The sequence below is a fragment of the Neophocaena asiaeorientalis genome, unplaced genomic scaffold (genome assembly GCF_003031525.2).
Source record: "Neophocaena asiaeorientalis asiaeorientalis breed wild unplaced genomic scaffold, Neophocaena_asiaeorientalis_V1.1 scaffold77, whole genome shotgun sequence".
In the NCBI taxonomy this organism is placed as follows: Eukaryota; Metazoa; Chordata; class Mammalia; order Artiodactyla; family Phocoenidae; genus Neophocaena; species Neophocaena asiaeorientalis.
The window spans coordinates 10,590,760-10,612,020 of NW_020174645.1; the positions used below are offsets into that span (position 1 = coordinate 10,590,760).

The 21,261-nt window shown below is 42.7% G+C and overlaps 1 protein-coding gene across 1 annotated transcript in view; it reads right to left on the reverse strand.

The window, feature by feature from the left end:
* Positions 1–21,261, reverse strand: part of FBXW8 (F-box and WD repeat domain containing 8) — a 116,667-nt gene that overhangs the window by 77,324 nt on the left and 18,082 nt on the right. The window contains exons 3-4 of the mRNA XM_024758565.1: positions 11,919–12,083; positions 8,102–8,190 (exon numbers count right to left, since the gene is read on the reverse strand). Coding sequence (XP_024614333.1) covers positions 8,102–8,190; positions 11,919–12,083 — 254 coding nt within the window. The remainder of the gene's footprint in view (positions 1–8,101; positions 8,191–11,918; positions 12,084–21,261) is intronic.

Sequence of the window (21,261 nt, forward strand, 5' to 3'; positions counted from 1 at the left end):
TTTGCTAAAAAAATTTTTTTCAAGGCTCTTCACAACAACCTGGGGCACTGTTTTAAGAATCTGGTAGTCAGGTTAAGTGACTTACCCAAGGTCACAAGAAACATTTTAATGGCACAGCTGGGGTCAAACCGGGTCCCCAGGCTTTTCTCTAACTGCTGCTTTAGCCAACAAGTCACTCTGCCTCCTCCGATGAGTGTCTGTAAACACATACGGCTTTTAAGAACCATCCCCATTTAAGTGCAATATAAGGAATTTACTGTTTTCAATACTGTGACTCAGGCTTGCCGGACATAGCCCCTGACCCTAACTCATCAATTCTACCACTACAGCTCAACTGGAAGGCAAGAAGCCAACAACAAAAAAGCTCAGTATGCTGGCAAGGGGCGTGGGACTGGGCAGATGCAAAGGTGCCGCCTACACATGCTTCACAGGTGATGTGGGAGCACATGTGGGATGGCTGGTAAAACTTCACCCTCTACAGGACCACAGTCACACAGCCACCCCCAAAGTCACAAGTCTATTCTGATCAAGTACTCACAGCAGCCAAAAGGAGCCTTGTTATGAGGCCTCAGGCCAGGAACAGCAAATGGTTTCATTTGTGTGTCAAATCCAATAAATCTGTAGTGGCTGCCTACAGCCCTGTGTTGAGAAGGATTCTGAAGCTGTATTCCATCCAACTCACCAGAAAAATAAATGCTGTAACGGATTTTTCATGCCCACCATTGGTTTGGGAGTGAGGAGCCACGGAATCTATGCAAGTTACTTGCGTCCTTACTCCATACAAAACTCTGCCTGGGGACTTCCCTGGTGGCCCAGTGGGTAAGACTCCACGCTCCCAACGCAGGGGGCCCGGGTTCGATCCCTGGTCGGGGAACTAGGTGCCGAATGCCACAGCTAAAGGAGGCTGCGTGCCGCAACTAAGACCTGGTGCAGCCAAATAAATAAATAAAAACTCTGCCTGGCCAACTCCTAGTCATCCCTTCCAGACTCAACTGAGAAGTCACTTCTCAGGAGAAACCCTGCCTGACTTGGAGCCTACACTAGGTGCCTCTCCCCAGTGTGTTAGGGTGCCCGCTCTTCCCCTACCCTAACCTCTCTCACACTGTCCTGTAACCACCTGTAACTGGATCCCTTTGGCCTATGAGCAAGGGATGTGTACCCCTCCCCTCAGCAAGGAAAGCAAGGGATGTGTACCCCTCCCTTCAACAAGGAATGTGTCTGCAGTATTCATCTGTGCTTAGTACATACTGAATGAACGATTCTGACTTAAACTCAGAAGATGGAAGTGGTTTAAAGCCTACAAAGCAATTAGGCAGAGGCCCCTACAAGTGCAGTGCCCACATTTCAAGAAATGTTCATTATGCCCTTAACATGCAGAGGTTTTAGGAGCTAGTCACACATACTCCATACTTTCTTTAGTAATACCAAAGATTACAAATCAATGAAAGCAAGAGTATTTACTGTTTTCTATGCAACATGACTGTGCTGTATTATGCAATTAACAAAATGAGCTCGATCCCACGGCGCAGTCTTTCTGTGGAAATGCTCTACTACAGACAAAATGAGCTCGATCCCACGGCGCAGTCTTTCTGTGGAAATGCTCTACTACCAACATCAAGTGCAGCTTAAGATGCATCAATTGAAAAATAATGAACATCTTAATGGACCTTACGAGATCCACGCACTACACACTTAAAACTGTTTTCCATACATCTTGGTTAATCACAATCAATAGAGTGAGAGTCAATGATGATTATGCAGAGTTACTGTAGCTGTGGCCCTTCCCATTATTCCTTGGAGAACCAGAGATGGATAAATGCAGTCATGAGTTCACCAGTATTTATTAAGGATATTCTGGAGCTCCTTCATTAAGGATATAATAAATGTAAAGCTCTCCTCTGGTCTCTTATCAATATCTTACCTCAGACTTACCAGAAAAGCATGTATACCTCTCAGCAGAAAATAAATAAAAGTATTTATAAAAAGAGGTCCCTAATGGTAATGATCGAATTCCTTATGGGAAACAATCCAATGTCATAATAAGCGGCAGCACAAAGTCTATATAACGCAAGGTTGAAAGGAACTGCCAAGAGAAAGTTTTTTAAAAAGGAGAAAGACAGAAAGCAAGTCCTTAGTAAGTATAAATATGGGGTGACATTTATCTAATGCAATTTTTATCACCAATCTGTATTTACAAAGCATCTGTTATCATCTCAAGAGCCTCAAGCTAATCCTATGTATTATCCATTTTTATACATTCACATGAAGCTAGAGTATTATAAACACCATCCTTGAGGTCCTCAGCTCCTGAATAGCAAGTGTTGTAAAATTCAGGGCAAATACACACTATTTCAGATCAAAGCCATATTTTGGCATGGTACATGGTCAATACAAAGGCACATTTTTAATTAGTGGGAAATGTGGAGAAAAAATGGCTAAAAGCAAGATATTTCAAGTTACCTTAGACACGTGCCTATGTCTGAACTATTATTTTCCAACAGTTCTTAATTATAAACAATGATAACATTCCAATAAAGTGTCAATAGGCAAAGTGAACCAAAGAGATTCAGACACCAAATTTTACATATATAAATTGGAAGCTCAAAATGTTGCTTCATGTCTACATAAGACTGGCAACCCTCTCGACTCCGTCCAGGTTGTGACAGACAGAGCTCTAGGAAGGATGAAAGCCAGAACGACAGCCAGAGGCCACTTGGCTGCTAGAGACGTGTGTGTGGTTTTGCTTGGTGTCACTTGCCTCAGAGGGAATGGATATGGAGGAAGTGCAGGAGACCAAACAGGACAACTGAGTACTTTTCAGGGAAAGAAGACACCTAGCACTTGGTGACATCAGACGATCCAGTTTTCCCTCCAACCACACTTGACAGAGAAGAAACATGGATACACAGTCACTGTTCCTTCCAGTCAAGGCAGGAGTTGCACCCTAAAAAGGCAGATCACCACAGTAGAAAACGGAAGGAGAGGCATTTAGGAGTGTTGAGAAAAACGTTGACGCAAAGAGGGGGCTTGATGTTTTTTAAAACCAAAACGGGGGCGGGGGGGGGCGGGAAATGGTCCTGTAATGTGAATAGTATGCTTTCTTACGCAAACTGAAGCGCTTCAGACTTATGAATCTTAAGTAACAGTGAGGAGGGACTTCACTGCAAAACACCACCATACTCCTGGGCATCTGATAAAAGCTTCTCGTGAGCTAATAGCTTAATGGTTAGCAGAGCTGGCACAAGGCTCCCAGTGAGCCCCCCGCTTGACTTTCTCTAGCAAGTTTTACCCGAGATGCTCTCCTTCACTAGATGGCAGTAAAGCGAATATATTCCTGGCAAATTATACCTAGACCTACATCTCAGGTTATAATGTGACCCTTCTGAACTCATGATGTCATCTGTTTTCAACACCCTTAACTCCCAGAGTGCAACTGTGGAGAAAGAGGACGGTCTAGGCCTCACAAAACAGGACTGGGATGCCGTCATAGCCTCGTCCCTTCTAGTCTTTTCCCTCAATGATAAACGTATAATTTGAGAGACATTCTAAAATTCTCGGAGCTCTCACCACAAACAAACAAAAACAAACACCATGCTTCCTAATCACTTATTATCAACCAACTTTCTAGATAACATCTCTTCTTCTAAATCCAAGGAAGACACACACTAAACCTCACCGCATTTCAGGAACGCTACCAGATCACAAAGAAAACACAGACAGAGGCTGAGCTCTAACAGAAAGAGACAGGTGGCTTATCGCAGAGATTGGTGGCTTCTCAGCACAAATTATTCTCAGGTTAAAGAAATGGGAAATTTTAGCCAGAAAAAATCGAAGTAAAGGTTGTATTTGAATTACATAGTCACCGTTGAAGGAACTTCCACTTACCTGACCAGCAAAGAAAACCACTGTTTCTGGTATTTTCTGGGATGCTGCATATCACTGCTAGGTGGCCACATGACACCACAGAGAGGCACGAGGAAGGGCCAGAGTTAAGAGCTTGGTAAGTCAAAGATGCGGTAAGGAGGCTCAGAGAGTGCAGGGTCTCAGAAGTGCAAGGAGTTTTCCTTCTATACATACCTTCCCCAAAGTTTCCTCGGTGCTGGGACTGGTGTTAGGCTCTGAGGTTACAAACATGCTTAATACATGGCCCCCACCATTTGAAAACGGTACAGTCAACAAGATAAAACTCTTGATCTTTATCTTTATTTATGGCACTGACCGAAAAAAAGGAAGATGTACTCAGGAGACTGGGTTTGAGGGATGGTTTAGAGACTTCAAGGCAAAAAGTTATATGGGAAAGAAGTTGAGGATTATGAAGGCATTTTAAAATAATTTCTTTTTTAAAAGTTTTTGGCTGTGCCACACGTTATTCAGGATCCTAGTTCCCCACCCACGGATTGAACCCGTGCCCCCTGCAGTGGAAGTGCAGAGTCTTAACCACTGGACTGCCAGGGAAGTCCCTAAAATAATTTCTTAATCTGGAAAAAATAAAAATCCATCCACCTAAATCCAGTAATTAAAATATGTATTAAAAAACAGGCAGAAAACTAAACTGTACACACCAAAAGCCACAACGGGAATTGTGGTAGCATGCTGGGATTTAGGTGGATTTCTCTTCTCCACTTTCTAATAGTTTTGCAAAGACAATGTGGTTTTACTACTGTTTTCATTTTTAACAGAAAGGAAAGGTCCACACATGCCATGAAAGAAACCAAAGTGACGCTATAATAGCCAAGCCATCAGAGTAGCGAGCGAGGGCTGCAGAAGGCAGCGCTGGGGCCCGGCTCTCCACACGCCCCCTGCAGAAGCACAGCGGGGCAGGCAGGGCACGGGTGCCAGCCTCACTCCCCGGACCTTGCCGAGCCTCAGCTACCTTACCCAGAATGAGCGTTTTGGAAGAGAATCTCTAAGTTCCTTCCGGGTTTCAAGCTGTATGATTCTAAGTTGAAAAAAACTAAGAGATCGGAGAACAGACAAAAGAAATTAGGAATTCCTCCAGCTTCCCACGTAACATGGAGTATACAGGTGGGGGGAAGGGAGTCTATCAAATGTTAATGCTTTTTTTTCAGACTAACAAAAATGTATTAGTACTACAGAGCATTTAATGAAATATTATATATCACCTCTAGTTTTAAAAGACGCTTACAAATTAACTGAAAAAAAAATACATGGCTGTAAAGTTAAGAGAAAAATGCTTAGGCGAAGCCTCAAGGTCACGTGATTAGCTGTCCTATAAGCTGCAGATAATCACCCCTCCGGAGGTGTGAGGAGGGTAGACGCTGGGGCAGAGCAGCAGTGGGGCGCTAACAGGCTAGCGCCCCATGGAACCTGTGGGAGGAGGCAAGGCTTGAGCTGGGCGCGAAAAAACAGGGACTGGGTTTCTTTTGGGGGTAATGAAAACGTTCTAGAATTAGATAATGGTGGGCAGTTACACAACCTTGTGAATATACTAAAAATCACTGACTTACACAATTTAAAAGGGTGGATTTTATGGTATGGAAACAGCATCTCAAGTTAAAAAAAAGACATGGTCAGAGGTGACTAGGACAGTGTGGCGGGGTGGGTGGGGGGGAGCCAAAGGTGCCCTGGGAAGAGTAATGAGGAAAAAGGGAGGTTGGAAACAAATTTCAAAGGCTCCAAACATCAGGAAAAGGTAACTGGAAAACTATCACCCATGAGACAGGAAAGGAAGCAAACACTCATGGACAAGAGTAAAAGATCAAAAGCTTTGAGAATAACGTCTGTTTCCTCTGCTGGAAAAACAAGCCTCAGGTAAGAGGCGTCCCGGTCCTTTCACTGGACAGGGACTCGAGTGTCTCCGCGTTTCCGAGTGAATGCGCATCTGAAGGGTGCCCTGGTTCTGCGCGCAAAGAAGAGTAAGGCAGAGCCGAGACTGGGTTCGCTCTAAGCTTAAGTGTGACACAAATTAGTCTAAGCCTAAGCAATGAAGTTCCAATCCAGGAACATTTGCACAAAAGGACTGAAAGGCTGGGAAGAAGCTGGGGCAAGATTCTGCAACATAATCTTCATCAATTATATAAAATACATTTTACAGGTTTAAATGCAAAAATGTCACATCGGTTAGCTGCAGATATAAAAAAACTAAGCGTCTGAACAGATTCTACTTGTGTAAAAAAATAGAGAAGAAGGAAGGGAAGAAGGAAAATAGAGAAGAAGGAAGGGAAGAAGAAAAATAGGAGAAATGAAAGAGAAGTAAAAGAGAAGGAAAGGGTGAGATGGCCACTGTCTCTTTAAGAAGCTCCTTGGAGATACATAACTGCAGAAAGCCTGGTGAATACAACATTGATTGGGAATGAGGTAACCACAAACACCGCTGTCTCAAATGAAAAGGGATTCAAGATCTGACCCAGAAAACAAGCATCGTAACCACCAGATAAAATTTTAATGATAAACACAAAATGCTCTATATACAAGCAAGATTGAAGTATCTGATGCTAGGCCATAAACGTAAGGTTCTCTTAGAAAGAGGGGCCATGAGGAGCCTCTCTGACCCACAGATCAAGTTTCACCTTATCGATCCACTAAACTCTGCCATCGCTTTGCTTTGTGCTGGCATAATCTGTAATGCTCAGCAGGCCTCGAGGGAACGAGAGGCAGGAAAAGAAGGACTGGCATCTGGACTAGTGTCCAGATAAGAAATTCATAATTGGCTTTCGAGAATCGTCTCATTTCTAATTCCTTTTATGACTCTTTCAGTTCAATCTCAATAGTCTGTCCTCAAAGGCCCCTGACACACCAGGAGACTTCTCTAAGCTAGAATGATCCCAGTCCCTTTGGGAGTTATTGAGGAATCTCAGAATTAGCAGGTGAAAAGGATCTTACCTAGCATGAGCTCTCAGGCCCATACTTGAGCAATGAGGGGCAGAAGCCTAGAGCCACACTGATAACTGAAGGGATAAAATTCTAGATTTCTGGTCCATTAGTTTTTCTAAAAGTAATAGTTCTATAGCACTCCCAAGAAGGGTATTTACTGGCCTCGAAATCATGGCCAGTAAAACACAAGGTAATGGAAAGTGTTCCTCCTAAGGCTTATCTTGTTTGAAGCAACATACTTTTACGTAGGTACTACGGACCGCAAAATATTAAAATAATCTGACTCTTGGAAATTTCAATTAAGGAATGCTTCTGAAGGAAAGGGTTTTCTTTAAAGAAAAAGGCTCTCCTACTACTAAGCTGTTAAGTCCAAGATTTGTTTTTGTTTGCTCCTCCAGGTAGAAAGCTCTTTTGGGTGTCTCACTCCGAAGTCAATCCAGACTCAGAAGTTTAAGTGTCCTGGTCTCTATGGCATTAAGTACACAATGTGAGACTCTAGTTCAAGACAACTTGTTAATCCAAGAAGAAAGTTATCTTCTTATTATACATTAAAGAAACACATAAAAACATCTCTGTAATAAAATATGAAGAATTCATGAAAGTGGTTTTTGGAACAGAAGCCAAAGGAATTCACAGAAGTTAGAATTAAATTTCTTGGCAATGCAGACAGACAAAAAGCCTATTTCAGGACAAGTTAACTGCAAATACGAACTGTGTGGTGGGGAAGGAAGATTACCTGTGGCCACAGCCCTTCCTCATAATAAAGGCTTCAGAACAAGAGATCAAGAATAGCACCTGGGGCTTCCCTGGTGGCGCAGTGGTTGAGAGTCCGCCTGCCAACGCAGGGGACACGGGTTCGTGCCCTGGTCTGGGAAGATCCCACATGCCGCGGGGTGGCTGGGCCCGTGAGCCATGGCCGTAGTTTCTGCCAACACTTATTATTATTGCTTGACTTTTTTATGTCTTCATAAAATACAAACTGTTTGCCTTAATGAAAATCTAACAGAACATGCCATAAGAGTGATTTAAAAGCTCAAAAGATGCATGGACACAAATGGATTACAGAGCCGCTCCACACCACTAGGTTCAGAGCTCTTAACTACTGGAGGATATAGAGTCATGGAGACGGCCCATCTCCACGAGGGCTATAAGTGGGAAGGCACGCACTCCCAAGGGAGAATCAGGTGGCTGGGACGCAGAGGGTGGTCCATGAAAAGTGAAAGACCTTAGGATGAAGAATATTAACTGAAAAACTGTTTTCGCTTACCCAGCAATGACAACACCATCGTGAGAATGCACATCACATAAAACCGCGTCAGGAATGTGTTCCAGCTCACTCACGGCGCCTTTGCGATTCTGCATAAGAAAAGGGGGTGCAGTTTATACTACTCTCTGGATAGCCAGGAGACAAAGCATTTCGCTCTCAACTACATTCACGGCAGTTTTTTTACAGCATGGACTGTGTCCATAGTTATCAAGACATTCAAAAGGACAGAGATGACTAACATGTTAAGCTATGTATTTATGAGTTACAAACACACTGAATGAAACTACTGGGCACGGGATGCGCGAGACTCTGGCCCTGTCCTTGAGGGGATTACAGGATGTTAACCACTCCACTCTGCAGTGGGCTGCTAGTGAAGAAATGTATAAAGTGTCTTTAAAAAGTTCAGTTCAGATGAGAGAAAGTAGTTAATGGTATTTTACCTGTTAACACCCCTTATAAATGCTCTCAGAATAAAATGAAAAAGTATATACAACAAGATAAAAATCAGGATGGGGAAAAGACAAGACATTGTTTCTGATTGAGAGGTCAGAGGTTCATGGAAAGGGTATTTAAAGGAAACCCTAAAACCCATAACACAGCTGCTCCTGAGGAGGGAACTAGGTGGTAGGTGGAGAGAGGTGAGAAAGAGATGTATTTTCCAGTATATGCCCTTTTATGACTTTTGATTTACTGCATCACGATTGTTTATTTACTGATTCAAAATATGTATAAATAAAATAATTATTTTTAAAATAAAGGGAATCTTGAAGAATAGAAAGTATTTACATGTGGGATGTTGGAAAGGGCAGGGCAGGACAGTTAAGCCAAAAAGCGTGAATAAAAGGTATTCAAGAATACCAAGCCATCAAAAAATATATACACATAACTGAATTGCTTTGCTGTACACCTGAAACAATATTGTAAGTCAACTATATACTTCAATTAAAAAAAAATACCAAGCCATCCATAATTTCAACTTTGCTGTACCAGCACAAGGATTAGAAATAGTGTAAGTGGCAAGCACAGTTCTTAGCACACAGCAGGTTTTCAATAAATGGTAGTTACTACTATATTAGGAGACAGATGATGACATCCATTCCATTAAAACCAACGTTTATTAAGCAGCTGTACTCCAGGCACTGTGCAAGACGATCTACATGGTGATCTCACTGAACTCGAGGACCAAGTCCAAGGCTGAGGGACACAACTGGACACATCCAAGTGGGGCTGTCCTGCTAGTGGAGACATGGGGATGGAAGGACTTGAGAATCATCTGTTCGAGGGCCACAGCCAAAATGACAAGAACAGCAAAGCTCTTTTGAGGGACAAGCTATTGAAAGAAGAGGAGAGGGCCTGTGTGCTCACGTCCTCCACTAAGTTTCATCACGTGGCTTCCTCCCCATCAAGGGCTCCAACCCCACACTGGCATTATGGATTAGAGAGATCCTAGAATGCTACAGTGAAATGAGTGTATGCAAACACCAGGGAAAGGAAGATCATTTGCACGCTGGCTCTGAACTGCAGGTCCAGGTAAGTTCCTGCAGGTCCAGGTAAGTTCCTGCATTCACAGGTCATCCCCTGTGTGGAAGTACTGAGAACCCTGGGGTCCCTTCTCAGCTTCCTCAAACACCAACCTAGGAGATGCCAAACCAAATCACCTTCCCAACCCATCCTGAGGTTGACCATGAATAGCACCAAACCACAGTATCTGCGTGCCAAGGCCAATGCTAACTGAGCAGCAGACACAGGCCACGCGCTGTGGGAGGAGTGTTAGATATATCATTAGACAGTCATCCTCACGACGGCACAAAGAGCGCAGCTACGCTCAGCTCCACATCAGAGATGAGAAATCAGAGGCACACAAAGGGAAAGCATCTTGCTCTGCACTACCTTTCATGTTTTCATAAGAATTCCTTTCATTCTAGAATCACAAGAATCCCATCACTACAGTTAATGCAAGAGTCATCATTTGACATTTTACTTCTGTAGTCCTCACAGGTAACAGTGCAGGAAATGGGCCTGAGACACTCCACAGAGAAGCCTCCCTCCGGTCTCCCTGCAGTTTGACTCCAGGTCATTTAAGCAACGACCTCTTACTGAGCACTTAACAAACACATGGCTTCGGGTTTGTTGGAGAAAAACAACAGAACAGACGTTCAGTTGGATTGTACGTAATCTGTATACTGGCATTAAATGCCAGATGCTATGAGGCGGGTCTTTAAACCCCTTCACTTTGGCCCCCTCCAGCCTGGATGAGGAGGGGGTACCTGCTTCCCTCCCTAGCTTTCTAATACCAAAGAGGAAACAAAGAACTCAGCTGCTGCTTTCTCTTAGAATCTGACATTTATGAATTCAAGCCAGGGTACATGGAATATCTCCAGCTCTCATACTCACGAATCTCAAAAGTATCCCTCCTTCCCAGACAGAAAGGCCCTAGTAAATGCCTCACTCTCAAGCTTTCCTTAAATTATGGCTCCTCCTGCCAGGGTCAGACCCTCTGCTTTCCGGCCCCCAGCCTGTCTAAGCAGCTTTGGCAAACCCAATGCCTGCTCTCACTTATGTCCTTCACACAGACATAACCAAGCAAATGGGCAAGAGGGCGAGGGGGGCCCTCCACGCGAGTTTATTACCTGGAGTGGATACACAGAGCGGGGGCCAGAGGAATCTGTACTTAGTGGTGGGTCTTCAGGGCCAAGGATGGCTATGCTAATCCTCTTTAGAAGGATGGTTCTCACCCAGGGCTGATTTTGCCCTCAGGGGACATCGGACTGGTCTGAAGACTTTTTGGTTGTCAGAGCTGTGGGGAGGAAGAGAATGCTTCTGGCATACACTGGGGAGAGGCCGGACATGCTGCGGAAGATCCTGCAACGCCCAGGACAGGCCTCACCGCAAAGTACTGGTCCCAGATGGCACTAGTGCTGGGGTTGAGAAACCCGAGTTAGAGGAACACTACCTCTTATTAACTTTGCTAGGAACTGTGACGCTGCCCAGATCAAGAGTATCGGTCACTAATCAGGTTATGAGGTGACTGGGGACAGACATGCACATAGGCAATATGTCACTATCAGTAATGAGCAAAAGCTTGTTAATCTCAAAGTCTATTAGGATTGACCTTTACAGGAGGGGAAAGGATACAGTTCTGTCCCTTCCTTCCAACTGAATATCCAGCTACCCAGGTGGGAAGAAACGGCACCACACTGCTGTCTCGTCACGCCTTAAACAGCTTTATGTAACACTGTTCTTGACAGTTATTTTCTACAGAAACACTGTTCTGTGCAAATTCATAGCTGTGATCTAATATTTCTGTAGAAATTTTGAAGTGATAAATGTTATGGAAGCAAGCCAATAGGTTATGTGAGGGAAGCGAAGACAGTACTTAGAGATGCTTAATGATCTCCCTCTTAGAATTTACTGGAGATAGCATTTTCAGCCCCTCTTTTGTATTCAGGTGGTGCTTTCTTGGTCCATCCAGGGAGACGGTGGCAGTGAAAAGGGGCTGCACTGAGCACTAGCCTAAAGACCCCGACCACCAGAGGCAAGGGGACTGGATCCTCAGTCTCGCCCCTCCTCTCCTAGAGGACAACAGGACGCTCCCAAAGAGTGTGCTTGAAAACAAGGGCAGATACTCTAATGGGCAACAAAAGGGGCAACAAGTCACCAACAGCTGAAGGGACGCTCACCATCCTCCTCCTCTCCTTGTTTTTGGCAGTTAATCTCAGGATGAAATTTGAAGGACTCGGGTGTTTAATCCCAGGCTTGGATTCCTGTGTCCTTGCAGGCTATTCCCCTACAGGTAACGATATTGGCCACTGCCTACCTTCCAGTTGGTTCTTAACATGTGTTCCTTGGCTCGGCACTCTTGGAAGATGAGCTTCCAGCAAGAATAATCGGAGATGCTGCTCTCGGGAAGGTGCCCTTCCTGCTGGCACAGCCGGTACCAGAGTACTTCATCTTCTGCAATCACCTTCCACGTCTTGCTCACCTAAAACAGCAGAAGTGACACAAATGTCAAATTCTGCAATTAGAGAAGTCCCTTGTCATCCAAAAATCAATCAACACCTTTATTACTGCCCTGGGTTTATGGCAGTATAAAATGTCTCATTAACAAAACACTCTGAGGCGAAAAAAAATACAAGCAAATGTTTCCCGTTTTATCTTTCAAGATTTCAAAATTGTTGTACTACCATCTAATATCACATTTTAAACTACTTGGTTAAATTATTTTATATATATATGTATAAAATATAAAGAGAAAAAAATACACAAATACATAAAAGGCATAAAATACACACGTTAATAGATATAAAATCATACACAGCTTTTCAGAACAGAATCTCTTTACTTTTCACCAATAAGCACTTGTCTTTCCATCTTATAGAGCTACAGACCAATGACCTCTGAAGTAAAGAGCTGTAATAAAATATCCATAACCCAAAACTTCTGGTCATATGAGAAATTCAGATTTATACTATGTGCAAAAACTTAGATTTTAAATGTGTAGGTTAAAAAAATTATTTAACAGAAAACTCAAGCAATTATCTAGGATGGTAAGATCTGATATAGAGAAACTAATATTATGACTGGACTGAATTTCAAATCCCAACAGTATCCAGAGGAAATGGCCATTTTAGCTATTAGTGTTTGTTTGTTTGTTTTACCACCAATGTCTTTTTTTTTTTTTTACATCTTTTTTGGAGTATAATTGCTTTACAATGGTGTGTTAGTTTCTGCTTTATAACACAGTGTATCAGTTATACATATGTTCCCATATCTCTTCCCTCTTGCATCTCCCTACTTCTATTTGCAGTTTTTTGAGGAACCTCCATACTGTTCTCCATAGTGGCTGTACCAATTCACATTCCCACCAGCAGTGCAACAGTGTTCCCTTTTCTCCACACCCTAGCTATTAGTGCTTTGTCTTCCAACCCTAACTTTGAGGAAGGATGGATTTACTTCATCATGGGATAATGTACAAAGCTGGGCAGACTGCAAAAGATGGACTCTGCTCGCAAAATGAGAAACTGATCCAGCAGATCAACATGATCTGGGGTCTGCAACACATTCTGCTTGCTGTCCACCCAAAGGCCGAGCCTCACTTCTAAGAAAGTAAGAGTCATGACCAGTGGTTCATGGTAACTTGTGCTCCTTAACACTCCCTTGGGGCCACTTCAAGACATCAAATACTCAGACGAGAGAACATGAGACAAAGAGAGAGCACACAGCATGTGCACGGCAGACTCTCATTACACAAGGGTGCCTCATTTGAGAAATACCAATAGGGAGTTAGCTTCCAGGACTACAGAGTTGAAGATCTCCGAAAATCTGCTCCTCCACAAAACGAACAAGAATACTGCCAAAAATTGTCAAAATGAACTTTTTCAGAACTCTAGAAATTAACTAAAGGCTTGCAACGTTCTGAGAAGCATCTATTCAAGAAAAACAGCTGAATCTTGGTAAGAATAGCAACCTTTGTATTGTTTTCACTTGCATTGATCCCATCCTCATCCTCTAGCTCCATGGTAGCCTTGAAAACCAACAGCCTCCAACTATAGCAGCTGTAAAACCCAGCAGTCTAGCAGCTCCCAGAGAGGCCAAATGGGTTTATAGCTCTCCAAAAGTACCATCACCAGAGAACCGTCACTATTTGGCCCGTCTGGCAGCTTGCTAGAAAGCTCTGTTCTCGAGGCTTGTCTTTATCTAATCTGACTTAGATCTAACTCTGTCCTATATCCAGGGCATTTGTCAGAAAAAAATAAGGGACAACTGTTTAACAGTGCAGCTGCCTGACATGGCACTACCAAGTAGGGCTAAAAGGAGGCTAATCGAAAGCCTTAAAAGGAAAACCTGGGGAGTGGGATACCCCATTATAAATATATTCAAAATACTAAAGGAAAACATATCTAAAGAAATAAACTTATGAGCACAATGTCTCACAAAGTAGAGAATATTGACAAAGAAACAATATTTTATTTTTTTTAAAAGAACCAAAACAGGGCTTCCCTGATGGCACAGTGGTTAAGAATCCACCTGCCAACGCAGGGAACACGGGTTCGAGCCCTGGTCCGGGAAGATCCCACACGCCACGGAGCAACTAAGCCCGTGTGCCACAACTAGTGAGCCTGCGCTCTAGAGCCCACACGCCTAGAGCCCGTGCTCCACAAGAGAAGCCACCACAATGAGAAGCCCGTGCACCACAACAAAGAGTGGCCCCCACTCGCCACAACTAGAGAAAGCCTGCACGCAGCAACGAAGACCCAACATACTTAAATAAATAAACTTTAAAAAAAAAAAAGAAGATAGTGATATAGGAAAAGAGGAACAAAAAAAACATACTGACAGCTCCTTAAATGGCTGAAGGCAGCCATCACATTTCCCCTTAGTCACTTCTTCACTGGTCTAAACACACCCATTTTCTCCAACTAATTGTCATAGGACTAGCTCCCCTACCCATTATCTCTGAAATGTACCCTAGTATTTATGCATCTCTGGTGTCCCTCTTCAAAAGTGATACTCGGGACTAAACAATACCCCAGATATAGACTGTCAAGTGCCATGAACAGAAGGATTTTATCAGATACTAATTTGCTACTTCACTTGAAGATACATCCTCATGGTTACAGAACGTATGGTCCAGAGCTTCTGGAGTCTGTTTATTTTATTAAATATTTAAGGCAGACAAAAAGGTATATATTACAGACACCCATGGATACACCACCCTGCTTAAGAAATATTGCCAATAAGCTTAAAACTCCTATGCATCTCCCAGTGTCCACATCCTTTTCTCGCCAACAGTAACCTCAGTTTGGTATTTATCAATCTTCAGAGTCTTTTTAAATACAAGTTGCAATTAAAGAAAAATAAATTCCCCATTTCTTACTCTCACACTATTATGTCTTAAACTTAAATTCTTAACTTTCTAAACTTTCTATCCATTTTAAATCCCAGCTCATCACACATACCCACCGCCAGCATTTTATATCATTTTTGCATCTCAATTCTGTCATCCATTGTAGGTATGCTACTTTTCCTTTACATAAGTCATCAGCAAAGTACAGTCTGTGGGGCTTCATGTCTTAATTATTTTAAAAAATTAACCAGGATAGGGCTGAGCACGGAGCCCGTGGCAAACCACTAGAGCCCTCCCTCAAGGCTGACATGGATCCATTAAGCAGCCCACCCCAGGCACGGCCACAGCGTCAGTTACAGATCCACTTAACCACACTGTCATCCCACACTTCTCCATCTTAGCCATAAGGGCATCCGGGAAACAAACCCTCATCTGATCACAAGTGGTCAGGAAATAAAGAATGGGATAATGACTCAGTAACACTGGAGTTCCAGTTTCAACTAGACAGAACACCATGGTTTTATTTATGGCATGTTTGGTCCACAGCTGAGCCTGTCCATGACACTGGGTGGTGTCTGTCCATCTGTCTGTGCCAAAGTGAGTCTCAGCACTAGGCAATCATGAAGCACAGACAGGGACAGACCAACATCAGCCGTGACGGAGCCAGGCTACAGCTCAAATAGCTCCAGAGCAGAGTGTTTCTCCCACAGGCCCCTGCAATTCAGGGTTAAATGAAGTATAAAGGTGAACACACAGACACCCTCATGGCTTCTCAAAGGCACGAAGTGCTAGCTAACCACACGGCAGTTTACTCTGATCCCTGGGATACATCAGCCCTTTTTTTGTAAAAATTATAAAATGTAAAATTTTGTAGGATTTATGAAATGTAACTACTAGGTGAAAGACCCAGACTCATTATTTCACTACACACACCAGCACTTCCTAAAGCATATTCAATAGAATAGCAGCTCCTTAGGGTATTAATAAGTTATTTTAAAAAAGGATTCCACGGTCACACGAGTTTGGAGAACACTGGTTTAAACAAAACTAAGCAGGACTCTTGACCGCAGAACTTCTCAGAGCTTTTAACAGACTGACACGTGTTGCATATCTCTAAGAAGGAAATATAAGAGGCTGCATTCCTTGAACTTATCTGGCTCCTGAACTCTTCTTACAAGGAGTGTCTCAAAAGCCCAGTGTCCTCCAGAAGACACCTTACAGAACACTGATATGGGTATCAGTCAGGCAATTAAAACATATGTTGGGCACCAACTGTATGCGGGCACTAAGGCCAGCAACTCTTACCTACTTTCCACCTCAACCTGCCAAACTGACACCTTTGCAGGTGGGTGACACCCCACGGACATGACCAGATTGGGGCCGCCTGCCCATGGCTGGGGAAGCTAGAGGGAAAAGTTCTGGTCTCTGCTCTTACAGTCGAGTTGGATCACAAGACTGGCCCCCAACGGCGGGTAATCTTTGTAATTCTGCAGTCCAAAAATTAGCTACGAGGCTGCACTTTGTTAGATGAAGCCAGTGAATCATCACCATTTCAGGAGACTCCAAATTCAATGCTCAGCGACTACAAACTAGAATATCCCAATTAAACGTTCTGGATGAGTTTTAATGAGCACTAAACTGTACAAACTCCAGCCACTTTAAAGCAGAGAAACTTTTCAGAGACTTTCAAGAACTCTCAAATACACGTCAGACCTTAAAAATCTTGGAAGCCGAAAACATTTTTTTATATCAGCTTCGAAGAAAATGTCAAATTGTCTTAAATAACACAATCTGAAATTTGTACAACAGGGTTATGGGATAAAAACCTGAGAACAAAACATTGATGTTTCGGTGCATCATCCCCACCACTAACCCCTAGACCACAGGGCCTCTTCTGTAGAAAATAATATTCAGGATAAAGTTTAATCCTGGAAAACAAACAATAAAGCTCTTTGAGGGATTTATAAAAGCTAGAGGTGAGAATTACTTCCAAAAAGGGATCAGGATTGTATCTACGATCAGGTATTGAACACAGAAATGTGCCAACAATTTCTTTAGCAAATGATAAAGAGAGGGTTGCCTTTTTATTCTTCTTTTAAAGGAGAACAAAAATGACAGGCTTTAAGAATTTCTTTTAATCCTGAAGGGGGAAAAATCAACAAGAAAAACACCTAGTCAAACCTTCACAAGTAAATTTTAAAGAGTCTCACCAAAAGGAAATCTAATTGTTTTGATTTCTTAAATTACATTAAATCTAGAAAGTTTACGAGCCTGAATTTTCCTAAGGCCTGATGGTCTTTCTTTAATACACCAGGATTGGACTGGCCCTGCCCAGTAAAAGCCCCACTGAGTGAGCCTCAGCTGCAAGAATTTGCTAATAAAAGTGTCTCCAGCGTTTTGCTTTACAGCACCACTATGAATTGCAGCATTAAAAGAAAAAAAAAAGAAAAAAGCCCTTGACTCAAAAACTAGCTTTATTAACTCTGCCTGGATTAAGGTTACCAGTGAGGCCCACAACAGGGGAAAAAGTGTCACTGTTCCAGTCACACAATGACATAATGAAGTCTACCTGGGGAGGACACACCACTGACCTCCCATTGCTAAACCCAGCAGTCTCTTCTCAGTCTTCCTCTCACTTGACCGCTTATTACCTTTGGTCACTTTCACCTCCTTGAAAACTGCTCGCCCTTGGTTCAGAGGACTGTGCGCGCTAGGTTTCTTCCCAGCTCACAGGTACCGCCTTCTCAGTCTGCTTATCGTCTACTCACTGTCTGTGCCAGGGCCCAACCCCTAATCTCCTCCTCTATCTACACTCACTTTCCTGATGATCTCGTTCAGTTTCCTGGCTTTAAATACCATCCATGCGCCGACTGCTTCCAAACTGACATCGTCAACCCTGAGTTCAACCCAGAACTCATCTGCAGCCTCACATTCAAGTACTTATCTTCCCCCCAAACTTGCTCATCCCACCATTTTCCCCTCATTAGTGATGGTAACCTCATCCACCCAGTTCCTCAGGCCAAACACCCTGGAGTCCTGTTGACTCTTCCTCCTCTCCCCATACCCAACCCATCACCAACCCTGACTCCACCCACTTCTACCAGCACAGTCCTGGTCCAAACCACCATGTAGCCTTCAAACTGGTCTCCCTGCTGCCGGCCTTGTTCCCCGGCATATTCTTCACATGGCAGGGAAAATGATCCCTTTTAACATATAAGTCAGACCTTGTCAATCCTCTGATTAAAACACTTCAATGGCTTCCCATCTCATTCAGAATAAAAGTTCCAGTTCTGTTAACAGATTAAGTGCCTTTTGAATTTGGACCATCTCTCCTTCTCTTAGCCCTGTCTGCTCACTACATCCCTGTGTTAGTTTCCTATTGATATTCTAACAACTTATCACAAACTTATGGCTTTAAATGACACACATTTATTCTCTTACAGTTCTGGGGGCCAGAAGTCTAAAATCAAGGTGTTGGGGGAACTCCCTCGCGGTCCACGTTTCCGCTGCAGGAGGCACGGGTTCAATCCCAGGTCGGGGAACTAAGACCCCATAAGCTGCACAGTGTGGCCAAAAAATAAAATAAAATAAAATCAAGGTGTTGGCAGCAGGGTTGCATTCCTCCTGGAGGCTTCAGGGGACGATCTGTTTCTTTACCTTTTCCAGCTTTGAGGGGCCACGTACATTCCTTGGCTTGCAGCCCCTTCCTCCATTTTCAAAGCCAGCAACATAGCATCTCCTCTCCTCTCTGACCTCCTGCCTCCCTCTAAGGAGCTCTATAGTCACAATGAACCCACCTGGATAATCCAAGATCACTCCATGTGGAGATCCTTAACTTACATCTGCAAAGGTCTTTTTACCATAAAAGATAACGTAGTCACAGGCCTGAGGATTAGGGCATGAACATCTCAGGGAGGCCATTACTCAGTTGCCACAGCCTAGCCAGTCTGACCTTCCTGCTGTTCCTCACACAACAGGTACACTCACCTCAAAGCCTCTGCACCTGCTATTCCCCTCTGCCAGAGACCAGCCCAGCTTCCTTCTTCCCTCCTTCAGGTCTCTGCTGAAAGGTCACCTTCTCTATGAAGTCTTCCCTGGCCATCCCAGATGATGCAACCCCCAACATCATCTCTGTGTCTCATTTTTCTCCATAGCACTTACCACCATCAGATATATTCTATATTTAATGATATATTTACTGAACATAATGTAAATCTTTCCAAAAGGCAGGGGTTTTTATGTTTCGTTCACCGTCTAGAATGGTACATGGCACACAGTAGGCCCTCTGTAAATAACCAAATGAGAAGTCCAATTTTTTTTTTTTAAGTTCAACACCTAAAAAAACTGGATTGCTGGGTATATACCCAGAGAAAACCATAATTCAAGACACACACACCCCAGTGTTCACTGCAGCACTATTTACAATAGCCAGGTCATGCATGGATGCAACCTAAATGCCCATCGACAGACAAATGGATAAAGAAGATGTGGTACATATATACAATGGAATGTTACTCAGCCATAGAAAGGAATGAAATTGGATCATTTGTAGAGACATGGATGGATCTAGAGACTGTCATACAGAGTGAAGTAAGTCAGAAATAGAAAAACAAATATCGCATATTAACGCATATATGTGGAACCTAGAAAAATGGTACAGATGAACCAGTCTGCAAGGCACAAATAGAGACACAGATGTAGAGAACAAATGTATGGACACCAAGGGGGAAAAGCGGTGGCGGGGGGTGGTGGTGGTGTGATGAATTGGGAGGTTGGGATTGACATGTATACACTAATATGTATAAAATAGATAAGAACCTGCTGTATAAAAAATAAAATAAAATTCAAAACTTATGAAAAAACTGGATTGTTTTTATTTTCAAAGGTCAGCTCCTGGCATGTGCTGCTCTCAGAAGGCTTTGACTTTCTTATTCAAATATAATCTCTGGCTTTCTGATTTTTTTCCTCTTTTACGTTTTAATATGAAAAATTTTCAACCACACAAAAGTAAAGTGAACAGCGTAATAAGTCACCCCCACTCTGTTCAAATGACTATCAATATTTTGCCATTCTTGTTTCATCTAGTTCCCCATCTTTTTTTCTGGAGTTGCTTTGGTTCTCCCTAACCCCTTTTAGAGGGAGCAGCCACTGCAACCTGGGGAATTAAAAGGAAACTCCTGTGGATGCCTGGGTGTCAGGCATGCACATGTCTCCCTGACAGAAGTCTAGGGGCAAAGTGGAAATTAAGAACTAAGGGAACCCTGCCAGCAACTACAGGTCCTCAGAATAATTTCTGCTCTGAAAATCAACCAGGCACACTTGGCTCTAAATTTCCAACCTTTAAAAATGTCATTAAGATCTGTAGCTAGAAAAACTCAAATTTTAGTTTGTCCTATTTGGACATATGGGACGATCATAAGATCACATTTGCCTTGAAACTTGAAATATCATAATCTAATACACTGGGCTTTAGTTCCAGAGCTCCTTATTTATTTTGGTAACACCTACTTCTTGCTTGCCAATTTTAACATAAATCTTAAGTTTTTAACCTCTCCCATCTTCCTTCTTTTTCTTTATTACATTCTTCAAGGATGTTTTTCTACCTTTTACTTGAAAATCATGGCCCTGTTGCCTTTGCAGCTCTATTTCTAAACTTACACATTAGGAAATACACATAACTAAAATATATGCTAAAACTGAAAATGAAAAAATAAAGTTATAGAGATGGAGAACAAATTCGAGGTTGCCAGGGGTTAGGGAAGGGCATGGCTATAAAAGAGTAGCAGGACTCTTGTGATGAAAATTCTGTATCTTGACCCTGTGGTCACTCAAATCTACACACGTGATAAAACTGCGTAGACTTAAATACACAAATAAGTGTGTATTAAACTGGTGAAATCTGAGTAAGCTCCATGGACTTTGCAAATGTCAATTCCTGGTTTTGATATTGGGCTACAGTCTGCAAGACATTACCAATGGAGGAAACTGGGGGAAGGGTACACAGAACTTCTCTGCACTATTTTTTGCAACTTATGAATTTTTAATTACTTTTAAAGTTTTTTAAATGAACATTGGCAAATACTTAAAAACCTTTACTCCTCAGAATTACTCATGTTGTAATATAACAGCACACTCACTTTTCTCATAAAAACCAAACAATTTTGTAATTTTGAAATCGACAATTTTGTCATTGTTGTCCATTTTAAAATATTACCCTTTAAAGTGTTTGGAAATCCTGTGGACACACACACACACAAAAGAACAAAAAATTCTAAGTAGCGAAATGATAAACTGCTCAATGAACTGCCCCAAG